Source organism: Vanessa atalanta, chromosome 12, assembly GCF_905147765.1.
Source record: "Vanessa atalanta chromosome 12, ilVanAtal1.2, whole genome shotgun sequence".
In the NCBI taxonomy this organism is placed as follows: domain Eukaryota; kingdom Metazoa; phylum Arthropoda; class Insecta; order Lepidoptera; family Nymphalidae; genus Vanessa; species Vanessa atalanta.
Window position 1 is genome coordinate 1,826,899 of NC_061882.1, and position 25,955 is coordinate 1,852,853.

Here is a 25,955-nt window from a genome sequence, read left to right on the forward strand (position 1 = left end):
ATAGTTTATACATACATTATGGGGGAGGCCTATGTCCAGCGATGGACTGAAACCGATAATGATGATGATGATATGTATATACAATAATAGACTATGCTTGTAAATAGTTTTCAATTTAAATTTATTTGTTTAGTATTAATAATTTTCTTTTCAATTTTTTTGTTTACAATAAATAATACAATATTTTAATTTTTCAGGTCACACTTATGGGGGTTGCATCTGAATCTTCAGTTATATTAATAGATTCAGTCAGATTTATTGCACCGTCATACAGTGAAGAGTTTTGTCAAATATATAAACAAGACGAAGAAGATGATACAAATGAAACAACAACTTCAACTATCATGCCAGAAACAACGTCAACTATCGTGCCAGAAATAAGTTCAACCATAATGCCAGAAACAACGTCAACCATTGTGCCAGAAACTACTTCAACCATCATGCCAGAAACAACGTCAACCGTCGTGCCAGAAACAACTTCAACCATCATGCCAGAAACAACGTCAACTATCATACCAGAAACAACTTCAACCATCATGCCAGAAACAACGTCAACCGTCGTGCCAGAAACAACTTCAACCATCATGCCAGAAACAACTTCAACCGTCGTGCCAGACACAACTTCAACCATCGTGCCAGAAACAACGTCAACTATCATACCAGAAACAACTTCAACCATCATGCCAGAAACAACATCAACTATCATGCCGGAAACAACTTCAACCATCATACCAGAAACAACGTCAACCGTCGTGCCAGAAACAACTTCAACCATCACGCCAGAAACAACGTCAACCGTCGTGCCAGAAACAACTTCAACCGTCGTGCCAGAAACAACTTCAACCATCATGCCAGAAACAACGTCAACTATCATACCAGAAACAACTTCAACCATCATGCCAGAAACAACGTCAACTATCATACCAGAAACATCTTCAACCATCATGCCAGAAACAACGTCGACCGTCGTGCCAGAAACAACTTCAACCATCATGCCAGAAACAACGTCAACTATCATACCAGAAACAACTTCAACCATCATGCCAGAAACAACGTCAACCGTCGTGCCAGAAACAACGTCAACTATCATACCAGAAACAACTTCAACCATCATGCCAGAAACAACGTCAACCATCATACCAGAAACAACGTCAACCGTCGTTCCAGAAACAACTTCAACCATGATGCCAGAAACAACGTCAACTATCATACCAGAAACAACTTCAACCATCATGCCAGAAACAACGTCAACCGTCGTGCCAGAAACAACTTCAACCATGATGCCAGAAACAACGTCAACTATCATACCAGAAACAACTTCAACCTTCATGCCAGAAACAACGTCAACCGTCGTGCCAGAAACAACTTCAGCCATCATGCCAGAAACAACGTCAACTATCATGCCGGAAACAACTTCAACCATCATACCAGAAACAACGTCAACCGTCGTTTCAGAAACAACTTCAACCATGATGCCAGAAACAACGTCAACTATCATGCCAGAAACAACGTCAACTATCATACCAGAAACAACTTCAACCATCATGCCAGAAACAACGTCAACCGTCGTGCCAGAAACAACTTCAACCATGATGCCAGAAACAACGTCAACTATCATACCAGAAACAACTTCAACCATCATGCCTGACACAACGTCAACCATCTCGCCAGAAACGACGTCAACCATCATGCCAGAAACAACGTCAACTATCGTTCCAGAAACAACATTACCCATCGTACCAGAAACAACTTCAACCATCATGCCAGACACAACGTCAACCATCGTGCCAGAAACGACATCAACTAACGTTCCAGAAACAACCTCAACTATCATGCCAGAAACAACGTCAACCATCGTGCCAGAAACAACTTCAACCATCATGCCAGAAACAACGTCAACTATCATACCAGAAACAACTTCAACCATCATGCCAGAAACAACGTCAACTATCATACCAGAAACATCTTCAACCATCATGCCAGAAACAACGTCAACTATCATACCAGAAACAACTTCAACCATAATGCCAGAAACAACGTCAACTATCATACCAGAAACAACTTCAACCATCATGCCAGAAACAACGTCAACCGTCGTGCCAGAAACAACTTCAGCCATCATGCCAGAAACAACATCAACTATCATGCCGGAAACAACTTCAACCATCATACCAGAAACAACGTCAACTGTCGTTCCAGAAACAACTTCAACCATGATGCCAGAAACAACGTCAACTATCATACCAGAAACAACTTCAACCATCATGCCAGAAACAACGTCAACCGTCGTGCCAGAAACAACGTCAACCGTCGTGCCAGAAACAACTTCAGCCATCATGCCAGAAACAACGTCAACTATCATGCCAGAAACAACGTCAACCATCGTGCCAGAAACAACTTCAACCATCATGCCAGAAACAACGTCAACTATCGTTCCAGAAACAACATCACCCATCGTGCCAGAAACGCCTTCAACCATCGTGCCAGAGACAACATCACCCATTGTGCCAGACACCCCTTCTACCATCGCGCCAGAAACAACGTCAACTATCGTGCCAGAAACAACCTCAACTATTGTACCAGAATCAACTTCAACCATCGCGCCAGAAACAACTGAGGGTACAACAGAATCAGTTTTTTCTACAGAACCAATTGATGAAGATATTACCACTGAAATACCTTCCTTAGAAACGGAATATTCATTTTGGAACGCATGGACAATCAGTATGGTTGTAATTTTATCACTTATAATATTAAGTCTATTGTCTGTAGGTTTTTATTTAATAGGTAAAAGAAGAGCCACTAAAGAAGTTCCTCATGTAATTTTTAATGATTACGATGATCTGCCAGTGCCTGTAATTATGCCTAGAGTTACTAAAATAGTTTCAAATCCAACGAGAATATCAAAAGATTATCCTGTATAATAAAATATTTCAGCATCCACCTAATTGTATCTCATCTCTTCACATAAATACTAGCATTAATTTAAGATAATATTATAAGTGTTCGATATTAAGTATTTTAGATAGATTTTTTATGTAGAAGTAAGGACTCTTATTACTCATTACAGTTAAAGTATACATTAGCAACGCAGTATTAATCCTTATTTTATTTTTTCATATTATTTATTATATTTATATTTATTACTCCTTGGTTTAATATTTTCTAGCCACGATTGTCCGTGGTGATAATAATTCATGGAAACGGTTAACAAATGATATATTTTTTCAAAAGTATGAATGAATATTTGTCATTTGGTATTATGTCATTTGTACAAGTTTATTGCATCTGATATGATTAAATAACATTGGATTTTGAAAAGGCCAGTTAATCTTTAAATCCATTAAAGTATTCTCTACGATATTATGTAAATAATTTTATGAAGTAGAAATATTTTTTATCTGTATATGCGAGCGCCAGCGTTAATCATTATTAAAAACATTTGTTTTTATCAGATAATAATTGATCGAAATGATAAGTCAATATTTGATCACAATATCAATGTAAGGAACATTAAACTATTTATATATACAACTATTATTGATTTTTTTTTTTGCTGTTTGTCTGAGAGATGATTTTCGGTTAAATGTCTCCGCTGAGAAACTTTTAGATTTCAATAGAGAACCAAAAAAGTTAAAAAACTGAATAAATCCTGACCGCATGGAATGTAGGCAAGAGTGCTAGAAGTATATCCCCGTGGTACCGCAATTCAGATTTTCTTGGTGACAAATTAACCAAGCCTTCTGCAACCAGTGAAGACAAAAAGATGCTATATATTTTTATAAATTATTTGGCACTATTTTCTCAAGGTCGAACGTCAAATAGCACAAATTAATTCATCTGAAACGAACTGAAGTTGTGACGAATACTGCTTCAAATTATCAGCTACTATTCCATGCTTTGATATTTTATCACGAATATGAGATGGACCAATATAAAGGCAATGGTGGTCCATACCCTTTCCAGTGGTCACTGATTTACAAGATATTTGGTCATTCTCACTGCTATTTACAGAAGGCTTAATAAAAACTTAAAAGTGGATGGGAGCAAGTGCCCTTTTTATTATATTGATAAATGAATTGTAACGGAATAGGATCTCCTTTGACAAGTAAAACAGTCTCATACTCCAGTTTCTCCTTAGACTCCATTTCATATTATTGTGCGATCGGTGTAGTCCCAAGATTTTCAGAGATTATTGCATCTACTACTTTTCCATCGTATCTTAGATTTGGAATTAATTTTCTTCCAATTAGAAAATTTTTCTCCAATTTTTTTTCTGGTATGATCTGTTGTGAAAAAATTCTTACGCCAATGTTATCGTACCGATTGAGAATATTAGTTTGTCCAGAAAATTTCAATATTGGTATCGCGACATGTTTGCCAATGTACATTTTACATTAATTTTTTAACAAAAATAGTACCCGAAAATACTACAATATAAAATAAAAAAATATATAAAATACTACCAAATATCACCCGCACCACCTAGATGTCCGAAAATCCACAACATTTTTAAGACATTTTCTGCCTCGCACAACCACACTGTGGAACCAGCTTTCTCCGGCGGTTTTTCCGAACCGATACGACTTGGGAACCTTCAAGAAAAGAGCGTAAGGCGTTGCCGGCCTTTCCTGAAAGGCCGGCAACGCACCTGCAAGCCCCCCGGTGTTGCAGATGTCCATGGGCGGTGGTAGGCTCCTGCTCGTTTGCCACCTTTTGACAAAAAAAAAACTACTACCATTTCAGGGTTCCAAGAACCCAATCAGCGTTGGGTTCTTGGAACCCAACTTGGAAGCTGAATGGTAACCCTTAGGACACGTTAAGTATCATTGTGTTGTTTTGTATTGTTTTTGTTTTTTTGTAATTAAGTTAGTAGTTATAATTAGTTAATATCTTTTTTTTTTATTATTTTTTGTTTTAAATTTTTATACTTTTTTATTCTTTTTACTGTGTACCGTGTCCAAATAAACATTTCTCATTTCTCTCTCTCTCTCATTTCTAGGTAATAAATAATGTACGAGAATTTAAGTTCGATACTATTTAAAAGCATTTAAATTTTAAAAGTAAATAATTTTAATTAAATCGAGAACATAATCCTCTCTATTGTACCTCATGTAGTTCCATTATATAGGTACCGACGAGCAAATTAGTTTTTTTCTGGGATTATACTTATAAAAGCTGAATAGAGTATGATCCAATAGATCTCCTTGCGACGCCTCCATTAGAAGTACTCAAATGGTTTTACACCGAAAAATAATTTCGATGGTGAACATTCAACCAGACATAATGATAAATTTCAGGCAGATGTGAGTATTCGTCAGGAAAGGTTATCAGCGAGCTGTTATTCATTAACTTTCAGCAGAACGTCAATCTCGGTTTTCATTCAGTGATCACAACGTACAGTTGCTTCACAGCCACGTCTACTTTCAAAACCGATTTATATTAGTATACTGGAAATTTTGACATTTCACAAACTACGAGCTAATTTCATTAGAATTAAATTCCAAAAGTGGACCTGTATTGTTTGGAGTGAATAATGATTATTTTGAATTGAATCTAAATTTAAATTTATCTAGTATAGTGTTTTGTTTTTATTTGGTCTATTTGTTATTTTTATCAATCCGTCGTAATTTATATGAAAAATTTAAAAGATTCTACCATTCCATTTACTATTAGAAATACATTTTGAATTATATCGGTTCTCGTAGGGAGTCTTTATAAAAGTGGAATACTTTGGTAATATTTTAGCAATCAATTTTCAAATTTAAATCACTATTTACATTAGGAAGTACATTTGAAATTACAGCGGTTATACATATATTCCCACTGAAGGTTGATTATTTTTAGTCTTTTCTACTTCTAAATTAAGAGGTCCTTCTAAAATGCAATGTTAGTAAATAAATAAGAGAATATAACTTGTACATTACAATATAAAACTTATAAATCCGTAAATTGATTGTAAAATAATTTTGTTAAAATTATCAAATAGAAAATTGTTTTTCAATTTTCATAAATATACATTTTGTAAAATAACAAATAAGTTATAATTTCCGCCGTTACAGGAAATGACGTCAGAGTTCAAGCTATGTCCGGAGTAATGTTACGCGAGTGCCAGAAGCGTAGAGGAGTTTATTATTCCGGTGGAGCCAATAAGAAAAACGGAAACTCGAAAATGTTTCACTTTTCCACCATGCTTATGGGGGTTTAAGTTATCGCAAATAGACTCTATCACCTCCTAACGGGAATACGTCGAATTACCAATAACTGAGCCGACATGGCCCAGTGGTTAGAACGCGTGCATCTTAACCGATGTCAAAGTCAAAGTCAAAGTCAAAAATCTTTATTCAATATAGAAGTGTTTACACTTGCTTATTGATTGTCAAAAATCTACCACCGGTTCGGAATTTAACACCGAAGAACCGGCGAAAGAAACTCAGCGGGATATATTTTTTTTATTTTTTTTAACCATTTTCCATGTACAATGATAATTATATTTTAGTTATTTGAAACAGCCTGGAGGCGATCATTTCATTCCCAAGGTGTGCAGTCAACTAAAAAGTCATTAGTGTTGTAATATCCTTTAGCACACAAACGCTCTTTAACGATTCTTTTAAATTTTATAATTGAATAATTTTGAACGTTTTCTGGGATCCTGTTGTAAAAACGTATACATTGCCCCAAAAAAGAGTTACTAACCCTGTGTAATCGGGTACTTGGAGTAACAAGTTTATTCTTGTTCCTAGTGTTAATAGAATGTACGTCACAATTTCTGGGAAAATCATTTATGTTTTTGCGTACATACATAACATTATCAAAAACAAATTGAGAAGCGACAGTCATTATTTTAATTTCTTTTAATTTACCTCTTAACGAATCTTTTGGGCCCAGGTTATAAATTGCACGAATAGCCCTCTTCTGCAGTACAAAAATGGTATTAATGTCAGCTGCAGAGTAGGATGCCCCAGAGTAGGATGCCATATGACATTATACTATGGAAATAACTGAAGTACACAAGGCGAGCCGTATCCACATCAGTCAAAAGTCTAATTTTTTTTACCGCATAGGCTGCAGAGCTGAGTCTATTCGCCAATTTATTTATATGGGGGCCCCATTGGAGCTTAGAGTCTATTGTCATACCAAGGAACTCTGTTGATTCTAAAACATCTAATGCTTCCCCGTTTAAACGTACACTCGTTTTGACACATCTTACATTGGGAGTAGTGAATTTAATACATTTAGTCTTTTTACTATTTAAGATTAAATTATTAACACTGAACCAATTTACTATTTCAGAGAGATGATTTCGGGTTTAAACCCAGTCAGGCACCACTGAATTTTCATGTGCTTAATTTATGTTTATAATTCATCTCGTGCTCGATGGTGAAGGAAAACATCGTGAGGAAACCGGCACGAGTCTAATTTCAACGAAATTCTGCCACATGTGTAATCCACCAAGCCGCATTAGAGCAGTGTGGTGGAATATGCTCCAAACCGTCTCCTCAAAGAGAGAGGAAGCCTTAGCCTAGCAGTGGGAAATTTACAGGCTACTAATGAACATGAATGAACCATTAACCCTGTATATCGACGGGCAAAATGGTTTCACTTCACGTGTTAATATACTTTAGAATTAATAATATTATTAATTTATTAATAGTTTTAAAAACGCCTGAATTTTTTGGAGAATTTTAATTTACTTAACATTATAATGTTGTCGAATACGGTAGGCGCATGCATAATTACGACATTTAATAAAACTTATACATTAAATGAACTGCTGAAAGTGTTTTCTGAAATGCGAAATTAAAAATTAATGCCTGCGTAAGTATGTAAGCAGTATAAGTGACAGTGACATCCTTAAAATATTATTTGATTTAATAGAATATTTTTCGTATAATTTTTCGAAAATGGTATCATGGATCAATACTGACCCATCGGTTGGGGTCTTTATAATATATGAAATATATAAAAAAGTTAGATTTTTTCACTCGTGAAGTTACGCAACGTTAATTTAACATGAAGGCGCATGTCTACGCGAATGATCAGATCTACGACGTGGAACGCATCCATACAAAATTAGTACTGCTTAACAGCGCCATCTTTTATTTGTCGCAAGTATCAAAAGATAAAATGAATTAATAAAATTATCATTATCGATATTACTACCTTGTTTATAAACGTTTTATTTAACATTATAACGCACAGATGGCATGATAAGTTTCGGTTTTGATAGAATATCACGCGCAGAAATTGTACGTAATAGAACTCAAACTCTTGAGAAACATTTTACCATAAACGTTAGATACAGAAAATTTCCTTTCAAATATGATCTTAAAACGTTCAAAGAGCTTTAAAAAATAATTGTTATATTTAGGTACGATTCTTAAATACATATTACCATTAATGATATAATAATTATTCATTGAGAACTTAACTATGTACTTAATAAATTAAAATTAAAAAAATACCTACTATTGAAATTGCCTGGAAAGAAACATAGGTACCCAGTAAAAATGCGAAGCTGTCGCTTCTATTGATTTGCAATTCTGATTAATTGGACAAAAATTATTCAGTCCACTTTACTGCAATCACAAACTTAACTGATTTTATTTTTTCACAAATGAGTTTAGAGTTGTTCTCTCGAAACTATATAATAACTATACTTGTATATATCACAATTCCGATGCTCTGAGTAACAAATTAACCAGAACTCTTATCGCTAATAAAGATTTTATTCTTAAATCGAATTTCTTGTTGAAAGAAGTACTCTTAATACTTTTGTATAATTTCTTTTATTTTTAGCAAATATCAAAGTCACAATGTTAGGATAAAATACGTTTAAGGCCTGTAGACAAGCCTTCTAGTGTTGCTATTTTATCTACTAATAACCGTAATATTGCCGACTATAACTTAATCCATTCAATACAAAACATTTGAATCATTTTAGTACTTACTTTTTTAATGTATAAGACATTATTAAGATTAGTAAAAATGCCTTCTGTCCAAACAATAGAAACAACACGATTGATTAAATCAAAGAAATTAATTAAATAAAGGGTTAAAACTTGGGTAGAATCAAGTTGGACGACCTCCGCGGTCGAGTAGTGTGTACACCGGTTTTCATGGGTACGCCACTCCGAGGTCTCTGGATCTGATTGTGGTACCGTCGTTACTTCCGATTTTCCATAACACAAGTGCTTTATCTACTTACATTGGGATCAGAGTAATGTATGTGATGTTGTCCAATATTTATTATTATTTATTATTAGATCGTGCTGATGCTAAATAAGAATTGAGTAAGAAAAGTTATTTTTTTTAGAAAAACTCTACAATTTTACCAAAATAGAAAGTATTCCCCTAATCGATTGTCAAATTAAACACTATCACCGGTTCGGAAAAGAAAATACCCCGATCAGAGAAGAGCCTTACATGTATTCAATATCAAAAAGAAATAGTTAGGAGGTGATCGTTTCATTCCCATGGTGTGCTATCATAAACCATAAAGTCGCTAATTGTACCTCGTATATACAACCAACCTGCAAAGAACTGCCACCGCTGTGGTAGAATAAAATTTTTTATTCTACCACCACACTTGGTGGTAGGGCTTTATGTGAACCCGCCCGGGTACTACACTCATAAGATATTCTACCGCCAAACAGTATTTTTGTGTTCCAATTAGAAGGATGAGTCAGCCAGTGTAACTACAAGTACAAGGGACATAACATCTTAGTTCCCAAGGTTGGTGGTGCATTGGCGATATAAGAAATTATTAATATTTCTTACAGCGCCATTGTCTATGGGCGCAAAAAAGCAACGCATTCGTATGTTTCATTCAAGGACTGTTATTTTACGTATCCGGTTACGTCGTTCATTCACATTTTAAACGTTTACAAACATTTTATCAACAAATCTATTTGAAATAAAATCAAGTTAAAGAACTTTATTACTCATAAAGAACCTTACAGTTCACTTTACAATGAGCAATACATATAAATTATAAATAAATAATTTTTTTTTAGTGGTAGAATCTGTGGCAGTATTCACATTGACACAAAATAAAAAAGAAAAAACATAATAAATAAAAAAAAAAAAAAATTCAACAATATTAAATTTGTGTTTTTAGTATATGAAAGATATTAATTAATTTTATTAATATATATTTTCCTTTATAATTTTTTTTAGTTTCTTTCTAAAATTACACGGTTTTGTACTATTCGGCAAACTATTATATAATTTTACACCGTTATACAGAGCGCTTCTACTACCGTATTTAGTTCTAGGATTATAAAGATGTATTTTGTGTTTATTTCTTAAGCTGTGTGTATAAGTTTTATTAGCATTAGCAGCCCGTAAATGTCCCACTGCTGGGATAAAGGCCTCCTCTCCCTTTGAGGAGAAGGTTAGGAGCATATTCCACCACGCTGCTCAATGCGGGTTGGCGGAATACACATGTGGCAGAATTTCGTTGAAATTAGACACATGCAGGTTTCCTCACGATGTTTTTCTTCACCGCCGAGCACGAGATGAATTATAAATACAAATTAAGCACATGAAATTTCAGTGGTGCCTGCCTGGGTTTGAACCCGAAATCATCGGTTAAGATGCACGCGTTCTAGCCACTGGGCCATCTCGGCTCAAATTTTATTAGTTAGTAGTAATTCCGTATGAATTTGACGAAGCTGAGTTTTTTTTTATAAATTAAATGATTATACCTAATATTATTACTTTATTGTTATTGCTGTTGATTATGTATTGGAAATTAGTTTGACAATTGCCGATAGACGATATGATATCAAAATTATTCATAGTAATGATATTCACGTTAAATCATAAAAAAATATTACAATAAAATAAATACTAAAATCAACACATTTTATGTTAGAACTATAAAAACATATCGTGTAAGTATAATTAAATAGAATTAATTCTAGACATAAATAAATATACTTTTTGTTAACCCGAATTAAATTTACAGGAAATGGTTTCATTGTTAACAATAATGATAACTTATATTTTGAATAAGACATGTTCAATATTCTCCTCCCTCTTTAAAAATTAAATCGTCGAAATACCACTCACTGATTAATCGAAATCTCTGAAGCTGTAACACCTACAGACTTGATTTCCAGGTGTTATTATAGGGTGTGGACATCCACTTAGAACGAATTTCACGAAACTCCACCCGTAAGGGGATAAAACTGGCCTTGAAAGTTTGTGTTTTACAATATCTGCTAATGTATTCATTAATTACTGTCTTAGTGGTTAATGGCTTAATAAGGGCACATATACTGGCACAGGTACAAGGTTTTAACCTCTACTTGAGCCGATAAAAAGTAATTGAATTTTTCTGTCGAAAAATACTCAGTGACAACCTGGAGTCTTGAAGTTAAAAGTGTGTACACTCTCGTACCTCGGAATGTACGTAAAGCCGTCCTGCGTTTGAAGTTTGAACTATTTACGACCGTATCGGATTTGCGCACACAACTGTGCATTATTATAATATTTATTATAATGCACAGACACACACATTCATTATTATAATGCACAGTTGTGTCCTGCGTTGGTTTTTGGTCCCACTTAAGATTGGTCGTAATATAGCAACAGACAGACAAACAGACTGAGTTACGTTCGCGTTTATTATATAAGTATCGATGGTTCGAAACTATAAATAGAAATGAAGAAATAATGAGAAATAATTACATTCAAATGCAGTATTAAATATTGAACCCAAACTAAGAAAGTAAGCACCTAAGTTATTATGAATGTACATTACAACAAAAATATTAAATTGACTTTGACCGAACTAAATATTACAAAGGATAATGTCCATAAAAGTAAGAAGCCCGTCCTGTGTAAGGACAAATCGAATTAGTTGTTTTTAAGGTATTTTTTAAGACATTAGCGCTGTAAGATATTTTAATCAGGTTCAGGTTTATAGACATTTATTCTCAAAAAGACATAAGTCGTTTACATGAGAATGGTAATATAACATTCGCGTACGTCTAAAATAATAATAATAATAGCTATAGCCACCTGATGGTACCACCGCCCATAGACAATGGCATTGTAAGAAATATTAACCATTCCTTACATCACCAATGCGCCACTAAACTTGGGAGCTAAGATGTTACGTCCCTTGTGCCTGTAGTTACACTGGCTCACTCACCCCTCAATACTGAGTACTGCTGTTAGGCGGTAGAATATCTGATGATTGGGTGGTACCTACCCAGACGGGCTTGCCATGTTGGTATTAAATGCGTTAAATGAGTTTACATTTTTTATGTGACCAGGTACCTATTTTATTATAAAGTTTTATTTAAATTGCACTCCTTCAACGTAACGGTTTTTTTTTTACCATATGATGTTCTAGTTTTAGGTAATACAAGACAGCTAGCTCGTCGGGTGCTACGCTTAAGATGTTCTTTTGGTTTGGTAAATTTTAAATTAGTGTGGATAGTTTTGTTAAGAATTTTTTTGATCAAGATACATGTATATTGTATATATATCGCTGCCGGATATTCATCAATCAATTCACAATCAATCCTAACATCACTAATTTGCCACCAACCTTGGAGGTAAGATATTTGTGGTTACACTGGCTCACTACCCTACTAACTTCTATTCAGACGAGCTTGAACAAAACCCTATCACCAAGTGCTTTAAACGCTTGTAATACAACCGACAACGATCAATAATTATTGTTCTTGAAATCAAAACCTGCGTTGTTTTATGTAAATAACTGAACATATTATCGACGTGAAATATTATCTATATATATTTTTATCTCAGATGAAATCCCCGGTTCAACGTACATTATCTGATAGCCGAACGTGAGGAAAAACGATGAAAATTACGAACACAACCTTTAGCCGACGGAAAATTATTTTTGTTGCTCCTAAGATATTGATTTATACAGTGTAAAGGACATATATATTCTAAATTATATATCCAGTGATTTATTATAATTCGTATGTCATTTAATTTTCTATACAATTGAAAATTATACCCATAGAAAATATATACGGAGCAAATTTCGTGAGAGGTCTTTTTTCAAGCACCTTTGGTTAGGTTAGGTTATCCCCTTAAATACACTGTTTCTACTTATCTTCTGATTGAAAACCTATGTTGCCATTACATTCATCTTAATTCAAATAATTTTTAATCATTAGACATTTTTTTATTAATAAACTAACTGCCCAGATTTTCCAAGTGTGGTGGTGCATTGATAATACAGGAATAATTAACATTTCTTAAAGTAATTAAACCTATATGCACTGGTGACCACTTAACATAAGGAGACTCATTTGCCATTCACATACTTGTATGAGAAAAAAAAGACGATCGATACAAAAAAAATAGTTAGAAGTGTATACATTAATTCAGAATATTATAATTTCGATTTTATATAATTTTATCAAATAATCGCATCTAAAAATAATAACTTACGTAACTTATTGCAATCATTATGCATAATGTTAAATCGCGAACAAGCAATATACATCCTACTGCTTCTGTGCGACGTACATCCGAACATAAACACTAGGTATATTTAAAATATTCTAGGTATACCGGGTCAAGTTTATAACTACCGCAAATTACGTACACGAAACCCACCCGTAAACCATGAGCGGTAACGATGAAAATCAAATGAACGATCAATCATTTTATTACAATTGGATGACCGTATTGTATATTCAATAACACTTAAGATAAGCATCATATCTCGATCGTTTGATAATAATCACATCTGATTGATTGCAATCTTGGAGGCAATCGACTTTGATGTGTTATCTATGGCTGCTAATAAAGTTAAGATAGGATAGATCGCGATAGATTTAACGATATAATTACGATTTTGACGTAATGCTTCATAGCATTTTTGCTTTGTTAAAATTGACAATTTATACGTCTCATTTTTATTAATGTATTTTTATAAATAATTAGTGGTTTCTTTTTTACTCCCTAACCGAAGAAACTACTTGACCAATAGATGTAAAAGTTATCCCCGAAGGTGCATCGCGTTTCGAAGATTTCAGTATATAAAATATATACATATAGACAGACAACGTCTACGGACTCTTTTTAATATTAAAATAAATGTGGACTTTGCAACATGATAAAAATGAGAGATTAATTTTAATATTGTTACCGTCCCTTATCAATGAAATATGTTTTTTTTATTATATTGGTACACGGATAGACAAATAGGCCACCTGATGGTAAGGGATCACAAATAACCATTTATATAATAATAATAATAAATAACCATTGTAATAATAACCATTTCTTACATCACAAATGTGCCACTAACCTTAGGACCTAAGATTTTATATCCCTTGTGCCTGAGACACAAGTTCTCTTAAACTTCAAAATTATAGCTATTTAACGGGAAAATATCTAATGGTACCTACCCAGGCGAACTTGCACAAAACATTACCTGCAAGTATGTCCAACGTGTCCAAAAAAGCCAGCGTTTTCTTAAGATCCACTTAACCTGAAATCCAAGGCACTTGTATGTAACGCTTATTCAAAAGTTGGGACCTACTTATAAAAGTATATTAGAATAATCATATTTGATTTGATTTGAATGGTGTCCTTGTGTAAGATGTATCTTACGCTACACGCTGATGGTATTATATCCAGAACCCGTACTCTTTACATCCCGCAACGGCGATCTATCTGCTTAAGCTGCTCAAATACTACAGCGCCAAAAATACTTACTTTTATTTAACTGACTGGGTTTTAAGCGTTAGTTCACTATTCGTCAGATAATAAATTTCCTGTCTACGGAACTGGTCCTTACTATTGGTGGCCCAAGAGATGATATTTAGTAGTTAAAAAGTGAGCTCAGCAATAAAACGAAGTAAAACCGCCAGCGTCCTGAAAAAATAGCATGATTTTTTATTAGAAAACATGTTTACAAACAGCTCGACCTCTCGTATGAACTAACAAAATTAACGACAGAAGCCACTAGACTTTCCGCAGGATCTCCGTATGCAAACCACCGCCACAACGTTTCTATTTGCACCACCAGCATCTAGATCCTATAAATTCTATTTTGCTATTATTTGAGGTACATTTTAATTTGAATTATAAATAACTTTTATTAAAACAATACAAGTTTGTTTGATAATGGATGATATTTAAAACTGTATTTAGAGTACGTTAGAAACAATTGTAAAGTCGCATTGTTGGGCTTTATTAAGGAGATAGGTTCGGAATTTCAGCCTCTAACGCATCTAACGCATATAAGAGATTCTTTGCCGAATTTGAATGATCTAATTAAAATAGTCGTATTCTATGCTTACGATATTATTGCAAAATAACACTCGAAGCAACAATGCTGTGGGCGATGCTGAAAAATGCTAGTTTCACTGACGTTAAATTAGCTTATTCTGGATCGTCGTGAGCTCGTCGACCATATCTTTCGGACGTAGGACTTAGTACACGTCACACACGTCACACGTGTAAATAAGCATTTGATAATTTGCCTATTTAATTATTTTGTATAGATATTAGTTTTAATCCTAGATAAAAACTAGTGAGTGACCACATTCCAATTCAATTTTGTCAATAAAAAAAATATGTCTATTCACTGACGAAGGCGCTCCCCTCCACGTGAAATGAAATTATTTTTAATATATCTTAGTCGTCTTACACACACTAACACATTTCGTGAACACGAGCGTCACTCATTCATACTAATGCAAGCCGATAATAATAAATGAAATAAAGATTATAAAGTTTAGCGCCTTTATTAGTGAATAGGTCTGTACTTATTATGAATTCACCTCACCTTAACCTTTGTGTTTCATAAGAATAAGATACATGAAATATTCATGCTAAAGGCGTCGTTCATTATCTGATAAAAGTACCTTCAGACAGGTACCCCTGGGGGTAAAAATGCCTATCAAATATGAAATTAAATAGTTACTTGAATTCTTGTTTTTATTTAAGTGTGTAATATGTAGGCAGGCTGCCTGTGTACAAATTGGTGCTGCAAGAATTTTTTACCATTCCTTACATCGTATCTTCTGTCTTTAGTTAAACTAACTCAAATTGAAACACAAAATACCTACCAAGTATTTCTATTAATATTTGATGTGCGTTAACTACCCAGACGGACATGTACAAAAACCTAAAACAATACACTAAGCACTTAGTCATGTGGCATTAACCTTCTGTAATTTATAGCTTTTAGCTCTGGTAAAAAATAAATTATCATTATAATTATAAAAGGTATTCTTAATTACATTGACAATAATTTTTCATACATTGGGTCTCATTTATTTAAAAAATATAATAGTTGCAAAGTAACTTGGCTAATGCCCACAGCTCTAGCTTGAATAATGTCGAACTTCCATCCAAACTATCTTTCCCCATTTTAGCTACTTTTATACTTGGTGGTAGGGCTTTGTGCAAGCCCGTCTGGGTAGGTACCATCCACACATCAGATATTCTACGCCCAAACAACAGTAGGTACTCAATATTGTTGTGTTCCGATTTGAAGGGTGAGTGAGCCAGTGTAACTACAGGCACAAGGGACATAACATCTTAGTTCGCAAGGTTAATGGCGCAATGGCGATTTAAGGCAAGGTCTATGGCCGGTGGTGATCACTTACCATCTAGTGGCCCGTATGCTCGTCCGCCAACCAATAACCATAAAAAAAAACGTTATAATTCCATGGAATTTCTGTGCAAAATTACATCCTGTTAGATCAAACATTTTAGGCTGTACGTCAGTCATTCATTTTACAATTTCATTAAGTGGATGTTTAAGCTAAAGTATTTATAACTCCGCCTAAATATTTTTGTAGCCAATCAGTTATCTTATCCGTGATAATTATGTTGTTAATAGTTGTGATTATGTCGCTAGGTGTAAAGGCGTGGTCAACATGTTAGAATAATTAAATGAGTCATTTAAATTTTTATTTCATTTTAACGACCTTTACACAACAAGTTGGCTAAACACTGGCAATTACATTTTTGACAGTGAAAATCACATATGGGTAAATTTTTTGAACATTCGTGCACAGCTCAGTCAAATTACATACATCAATTTCACGAAAAAAAATATTGATTTATTTGGATCAACAAACAGTCATAATAATATATAATTAGTTGTCTAAAAATAGGTAATCAAAATCTCGATACCATCACCTTTATCCCCTTATTTATTTATTTAGTAATAATATGTGACGAAATTATAAAAAAAAATATAAATAGTACGTAAGGTATTTCGGGCAGCCTTGTCGCTAAAGCAGTCCCTTAAACCTCGGTCAGGCCGACTATAAAATATGTTGGAACCAGCAAAATAATATATAGCTACATATACGTATTTAGTTTATTACAAAAGGGCTTTATTTTTGACATTGTGGGTGGACGAGCAAATATGCCACCTGAAGTGGTCAACTACCGCCCATAGACAATGGCGCTATAAGAAATACTAACCATACCTTACATCCCAATGCGTCACCAACCTTGGGAACGAAGATGTTATGTCCCTTGTACCTGTAGTCACACTAGCTCATTCACCCTTTAAAAAACAACACAACAATACTTAGTAGAGCTGAATTGCTGATTGGTGGTAGAAAATCTGATGAGTGGGTGGTGGATCCAGACGGGCCTGCAAAACTTTCAAAACAATTCAATAAATTAATTGGCACGTGTAAGTTGTAAACCTTTTTAATTTCTTATCCATCTGTCTTTCTGTCCGTCAAAACCCCTTTTCTCAATACCGCGTAGAACTCTACGCGTAACCCCTATAAAGTTGAAAATAATACCAAATACTGAGATCTGCGGTCAAATGTGAAAAAATCAAACCTAATCAAACCTTAGATTTTTTTTTATTTTATTTTAAGAAGTATTTCAATCTTTAATTTTGGTTCCCTACTTGTTTCTCAAAACGGCGTGGTCTTTTGAACAACGCGTTACTAAATGCACCTACACGAATCGAGATGTCTAGTTATTATAAATGAAACAAGAATATCTGCAATCGGAAATTCTGTAATCGGAGACAAAAATATATTACTTTATCACTTACATATATAACGCACGCGCAGTGTGAACTAGGTCTTATAAATATAGTCATAATCATAGAAATTCGGCATTTTACACGTCAATTTTAGTCAGCTGAATAACGATGGAGGATCGCTGTCACATTTATTGTGTTTTCGTCTTGATATTCAGTTATAGTGTGATGTGTGATGATTGTGTTACTTTTGATTTTGAAAAAGATTTTAATAGCACGTTCAGTAATGAATTGGGAGTGTGCGTTACCAGACTGATGTGGAATGTTGGATATTATGAAAATTTAAAAATCGACAGCCCTGATCCGAGCTCAATGACGTACATTTATCCAAATGAAATATTAAGTTGTGCTTCGTCGTTTACGTTTTCAATGACGGCAAATGGGACTATAGAAGTGAATTTGTTTATGGAACCTACTTCGCCCTCTGATCAGGTCACGATACTCGCAAATCAGATAGTAGTAGGTGGTAATGACGCTGTAGTAGGGAATGTATTGATCATTGCTATGGACCCAGACTTTGTCAGCGGATGGCGTACGGCTACAATGACTTTGTCGGGATTCGGTACATACAACGGTTATGTAAGTAAAACAAATAACACTTAAACTTCCCATTTTTTGCTAAGCAAATACCTTAACTCAGCTTATTGCTTAGCTCCAGACGTAGGCTTGTGACTACGTATTATGCGAAATTTTTAATAAACAAAACAATTTTCCGAGTGACGTTTATACGTTTCCATGTTTAAATCTGTGAATTTTATTACTATTTAAGTGACAAAGTAATAATATTGAATTATCAAATATTTAAAAACTAATTAATAACTAATGGTTGAAAAATAGACAAAAGGACGTCTTATTTAAATTTTTCTTTGTTCTAACTTATATCTAAAATATTTTTTCGAATAATTTATTTTTCACACAATATTAAATTTGTCTTGTAATGGAAACATATCGTACTGCCAAAAATAATTTAATTAAAAATTTGTTTTTATCAAATATCAGGACCCCGTTTGTCAGAATGCGATGTTTAGTTAATAAATGTTCATTACAACTAATACTATACTATACTATTACTCATTTATATTTAATCTGTAATAGTAATCACAGGATAGGGTTATAGTTTTAGTGACTGGACGATGTTGTTAGCCGGGCTTATAAAATAAAGTTGCTCTAACACATCGGATAGCTCTAAAAAAGTTAATAAAATTATACTTCATACTAGTAGGTCTGCCGCGAAAATTCGCAGTTTATTCAACAGATTTTATGAGGAAGTCCTAAGCCTATGATAGGTTTTGTTTTGATTTCATTGGCGCCAAAATGATGAAATCTCTTCTAAATTAATTTTTAAATATCAAATGTATACTACATTAGTTCAAGTAGAAAGTATACTTTTTTTTTTTTTATTTCCTTATACAGCCATTGGACCGCTCTCTAACCGGCTAGTAATTTTTTTCGGCTCTCAAAAATTAATGATTTATTAAATCGTAACAATTTAGGAAATTTCAATCAAGAATCCTCTTTAATTTACGGCTGGAGCTCTTCAAAATGAGACTCTAACCGTTTTTTTAAATGCAGCCATCGTCCCATAATCACTGGAACAAAAATTGGCTTACTCTATTAATATACAAGATAAAAAGGGGGAAATTTAAATAATATTCATATATACTTATAACAAATAAAATGTTGTATAAAAATTGAATTTACACTTCTCACGAGCAGTTACTTATTTAATACTATTACATACTGACCCTCCGAAAATCAGTCAATCCTAAAAATCGTTAAAACCCGGTTGCCAAACAACAAAATCCCAGTAGGATTGTACTTATGAGTAATTAATGGATAATATTAGGAATTTTAATCATTTATGTCAAACATAAATAAACAAATCAATTCAATAGCTCTATACTTAAGATTAGGGACCCAATTTATAAAAAAAAAAAAATTGTAATTATACCAAACAAACATTTTGTTTAATTTTACGCATAACAAAAACTTTAATTAGCTTAAAAATTAATATATCTATACAAACCTTCCTAAAAAAAAAAGTACTAATATTTATTTAATAATGTTTTATATTCCATGATAAAATGAATGTTTATTTTGCAGATATCAATACTTGGAGTGGCGGCAAAGGAATCAATAGTATTAGTTGATTCATTTCGATACATGCCACCATTAACCGTTGAAGAAGAATGTACAATTTATGATAAAGTTGATACAACGTCTACAACTATTACAACTGAAGCAGAAACTATTTCAACATCAGATACAACGACTGAACTAGAATCGACAAGTGATTACACCACACCACAATCTGAAATTACAACTCAGAAACCTGAAACAACAGGTGGAACTCCTGATACGACTACAACAATGTCACCGACATCAGAATCTGAAATAACCACCGACGATGGAGCACAAACAACTGTCTTTCCAACGACAGACAATGATTCAACAATTCAAACTGGTGGTCCTATAACAACAAGTGGGACTCCAGATACGACTACAACGATATCACCGACATCAGAATCTGAAATGACCACCAACGATGGAGCACAAACAACTGTCTTTCCAACGACTGATAACGATTCAACAATACAAACTGGAGGTCCTGTAACAACAACTGGGACTCCTGATATGACTACAACGATATCACCGACATCAGAATCTGAAATAACCACCGACGATGGAGCACAAACAACTATCTTTCCAACGACAGATAACGATTCAACAATTCAAACTGGTGGTCCTATAACAACAAGTCGGACTCCTGATACGACTACAACAATATCACCGACATCAGAATCCGAAATAACCACCGACGATGGAGCACAAACAACTGTCTTTCCAACGACAGACAATAATTCAACAATTCAAACTGGTGGTCCTATAACAACAAATGGGACTCCTGATACGACTACAACGATATCACCGACATCAGAATCTGAAATAACCACCGACAATGGAGCACAAACAACTGTCTTTCCAACGACAGATAACGATTCAACAATTCAAACTGGTGGTCCTATAACAACAGGTGGAACTCCTGATATGACTACAACAATATCACCGACATCGGAATCCGAAATAACCACCGACAATGGAGCACAAACAACTGTCTTTCCAACGACTGATAACGATTCAACAATACAAACTGGAGGTCCTGTAACAACAACTGGGACTCCTGACACGACAACAACGATGTCAGTGACATCGGATTCTGAAATAACTACCGATGATGGAGCACAAACAAGTATCTTTCCAACGACAGATAACGATTCAACAATTCAAACTGGTGGTCCTATAACAACAAGTGGGACTCCTGATACGACTACAACGATATCACCGACATCAGAATCTGGAATAACCACCGATAATGGAGCACAAACAACAGTCTTCCCAACAACAGATAACGATTCAACAATTCAAACTGGTGGCCCTGAAACAACAATTTTGAAACCTGACACGACAACCACGATGTCAGTGACATCGGATTCTGAAATAACTACCGATGATGGAGTACAAACAACTGTCTTTCCAACGACAGATAACGATTCAACAATTCAAACTGGTGGTCCTATAACAACAAGTGGGACTCCAGATACGACTACAACGATATCACCGACATCAGAATCTGAAATAACCACCGACGATGGAGCACAAACAACTATCTTTCCAACGACAGATAACGATTCAACAATTCAAACTGGTGGTCCTATAACAACAAGTGGGACACCTGATACGACTACAACAATATCACCGACATCAGAATCTGAAATAACCACCGACGATGGAGCTCAAACTACTGTCTTTCCAACGACAGATAATGATTCAACAATTCAAACTGGTGGTCCTATAACAACAAGTGGGACTCCTGATACGACTACAACAATATCACCGACATCAGAATCTGAAATAACAACCAGTGAAGGAACACAAACAACAGTCATCCCAACAACAGATACCGATTTAACAATTCAAACCGATGGCCCTGAAACAACAATTTTGAATCCTGATACGACAACAACGATATCACCGACATCGGATTCTGAAATAACAACCGACGACGGAACACAAACCACAATCTTCCCAACAACAGTTAACGATTCAACAATTCAAACTGGGGGCCCTGAAACGACAATTTTGAATCCTGATACGACAACAACGATGTCAGTGACATCGGATTCTGAAATAACTACCGACAATGGAACCCAAACAACTGTTTTCTCAACAACAGATAATAATTCAACTGGACTAACTGAATCTACATTAAATATTGAAACAACTATTTCTGAAATTACATTACAGCCTGATACACCAGATCCAAATCCAGATACAACAGCAACGACATCAGATTCCATGGATGAAGTTACGAATTCACCAGGAACCGGTGACACAACGACAACTAACTCTGATGATATCACAGAAAAGCCAATATATCTAGAAAAAGGATTTTGGAACGCATTCACCATATCCATGGTTATACTTCTAATATTTATTATTCTAATTCTCACGGCTTTGATATCATATTATATTGGAAAAAGGAGATCTCGACGCGATTCCCAATTGATACTAGCAGACATTGAAGATCTTCCAAGCTCTATACATATTCCGAGGGTGTCGAAAGTTTGGACAAACTCAACGACGCTAAGAAAATTAGCTACTATCATTAAAATGGAATAAACTGATATTTAAACAGTTAAACTAACTATATCTAGATACTCAAAACATAGTAATATCGTAGAGGACAAATACTCAATTAATATTAATTAGGTTATTTATTTTATTATTAAATGGAAATTGAGTCTAATTGAAATATATTATTTCATAATTTAATTTAGTTGTTAAGGATTTAATTTATTTAATCATGAAGTAATGTTATCAATTGAATAAGAATATATTTAAGATTGTATGATAAATCAAAAATCATTGTTATGCACTGATAAGCGTATTGATGCATTCAAAACATCACACTTAAAGTCGTACGTCTTTGTTTACGATGAGAGTGGAATTTCAAGGCATACTTTGAATGTAATAAATTGATATCTAACATTTAATTACAGCTTTTCTGATTTAAATAAATCCATTCTGTCAGATGTGTTGATTCGTTTTAATTTATTATTCTCACTCAGATTCGTCAATAGTAAACATAAATTATGATGGTCTCTTGACAGATTACTTTCGCGGCAGTTTTCAAATGAGACACAAACTCCGCAGGACATATTAACAGGCACAAGCTTTAAGTGGATTTCGAATCCAGTTTGAACCTATGACCTTGATATCCTATTTAAAATAAATAACAAATATACAACTTCCAGAATATTTTGTATATATTATCAATTTTATCAAGAACGATTCTCATAAGACATTGTCATACTTATAAATATTTATATATGTATTGCGTATAATGAATCGGTCTTTCGAATTCCTGTGTTAATCCAGTTAATCACATAATTGATAACGATAGGGTAAACGACACAGTTATACCTTTTTTTGTAATCGGATTAGCTATGATTTAATTATTTATATTTTCACAAAAATAATGCGTATATTCATTGCTTAAAGTAAACATATATATAGATAATTTTAAACAAAAAAAAATCCCGCTGAGTTCCTTTCGCCGCTTCTTCTCAGGTCCGAGATTTTTATTTCCGAACCTGAGGCAGTTTCGGAATCGTTTCGGTAGTCAATAAACAAATGTAACGCTTCATTGTTTAATTTAAAATAAACATATATCCTGGTAGATTAATTTTAAACATTCTTTTATTTTATTTTAAATTGGCGAATCACCACAGCTGCATAAATCTAGACATTATAACAATAATTAAGTGTCCTTCCCATTATCGATACACCACTATATAAATTAAGATATAATGCCTAATTATTGCTCTTAGGCTGTGGATGATACCTACCCAGACGGTCAGAGATTTAGATAAATTAGTAGTCGCCCATTGGTCGAAATTCGACTGTAATTTATTGCTAATAAAACATTAAACGCGTTATTTCGGAAGATAAGAAGTAAAAATGAGGCTCAACTGGACGTTACCTTGTCCACTATTACAGTAAAAAAATTGAAATGTAAAAAATAGTGTCATTGTTCTTCATCTTTGACATGACGTGTGTTGTCATTGGCAGTATGTACGTAAACTATGAATGTTTCATATTAAATATTATATAGATAAACGTGTCTAAACGTAACTTAGTGCGTGTAATGATTTCTAATGCACATTTTATTAAAATATTAGTTTGCTGCACTTCTTCTCCAAATAAACATCAACAGTGCCAAATTTCATAAACTACCGCGCGCGTTTTTTTTTGTAAAAAAGCGGTTGCTTACAAAGTTATTGCTTTAAGTATTTATATATGGATATATACATACTTATATATATACTTTTTAATTAATCAAAAGAAATGAAATAAAAATCGTAACTAATTACTTACTATATTATAAATAATACTTATAATTACTTAATGATTGACAAAAGATGTATTAACTCTATGAAAATAAATACCTCTGACCTGAGAAGAACAGAGCGGCAACACCTTTTTCCACAATTATATTTATGATAAAATTAATAACGTCATAGTATATTAACGGCCCGGATTCAATCGTTAGATACCCAAGGAGTTATTATATAGAAAGTTGTTGGTTTTATACCTTTGCCATGATTCATTACTTTTTTTTATATATAGCATTTATTAGTGCACCTTTGTGGTAGAACTGATTCGTACGCCGTGACGTGACAAACTGTATAACTCTCTTATGGCGTCATGTTGCTTCTCCACCGTTCTCTACTCCCTTGACGTGTAGCGCGTACACAATATTATATACATACCTATAGAATATATATGTATATAATAAGTAAATATTTTTATTTTGTATTTGTTAAGTTTTTTAAGTTATAACTAAATATTCGATTCAAAAACATTCTAAATTCGAATTTTAATAATTTTCTTCTGTAAAAAATCTACCTTAGCTTCTTGTAGATCCTTACCATTATACGTATATACATATATTACATAATTAGTAACAGCGATTATTCTAAATAGCGTTTACATTCTATTATAAGTATTATGAACGGGTTTTTTGATTGCTATATTCGCTCGTAAACTAATAAAAACTAAAGTTAATCCAATAAGAACCCAATAAATATAAGGAGGAAAATATTATCCAAACATAATATATCATATTATATAGACGTTAGAGTTAGAGTGTTATAAACGTTTGTGTGATGTTTGTGCGGTGAGAAATCAAAGATTAATTTGATAAGATGATAACGACTGTTCGATTATCAGATCATAATGCTGATGAATGAATAAAAATGATAAATGTGTAATTCAGTAGCACGAAATATATTAAAACAAATGAAATAAAAAAATAAATAGAGAATCTGCTTTGTTCTATTTTTAAATTTCTTAGTTGGGGCCCAAAAATTTATTTTTTTATAATTTTCCATTTTGAACCTTCTTGGTTTGTGTGACATCAAAAACCGAGAAAAGAAACGAGTAAAGTTATTGCGTATTACAATCCTGTGAATATCCCACTGCTGGGCAAAGTTCTCCTCCTCACTTAAGAAGACGCGTTTGTGTTTATACCAAGAATACGGTTTACTTTTAACGCGGAATGCATTATTATAAACTGTGATTTAGGACATTAAATATCAGAATGTTGAATTTAGTTTCACGTTTTTTGTCTTAATTCTCATAATTATTTTTAATTATTTAATAACTAAACTTTACACTTAGTGGTAAAGCTTTGTGTAAGCTCGTCTGGGTACCACCCATTGATTAGATCTTCTGTCTCCAAAGTTTATAATTCATCTCGGCGGTGAAGGAAAACATCGTGAGGAAACCTGCCTGTGTCTAATTTCAACGAAATTCTGCCACATGTGTATTCCACTAATCCGCATTGGAGCAGCGTGGTGGAATA

At 33.7% G+C, this 25,955-nt stretch overlaps 3 protein-coding genes across 3 annotated transcripts; 2 read left to right on the top strand and 1 right to left on the bottom strand.

Annotated features, from left to right (window-relative positions):
• Positions 1–286: 286 nt before the first annotated feature.
• On the bottom strand, positions 287–1,591 carry LOC125067894. The gene has a single exon (XM_047676789.1). The coding sequence runs from the start codon at positions 1,589–1,591 to the stop codon at positions 287–289; it is 1,305 nt and encodes a 434-aa protein (XP_047532745.1).
• Positions 1,590–6,208, top strand: LOC125067895 (mucin-2-like). Its single transcript, XM_047676791.1, has 3 exons — positions 1,590–1,775; positions 2,064–2,619; positions 6,063–6,208. Exons 1-3 carry the CDS (start codon positions 1,590–1,592, stop codon positions 6,206–6,208), a joined length of 888 nt encoding a protein of 295 aa, XP_047532747.1.
• Positions 6,209–18,196: 11,988 nt separating this feature from the next.
• On the top strand, positions 18,197–22,708 carry LOC125067896 (mucin-22-like). Its single transcript, XM_047676792.1, has 2 exons — positions 18,197–18,607; positions 20,132–22,708. The coding sequence occupies exons 1-2, from the start codon at positions 18,197–18,199 to the stop codon at positions 22,706–22,708; spliced, it is 2,988 nt and encodes a 995-aa protein (XP_047532748.1).
• The last annotated feature ends 3,247 nt before the right edge of the window (positions 22,709–25,955 follow it).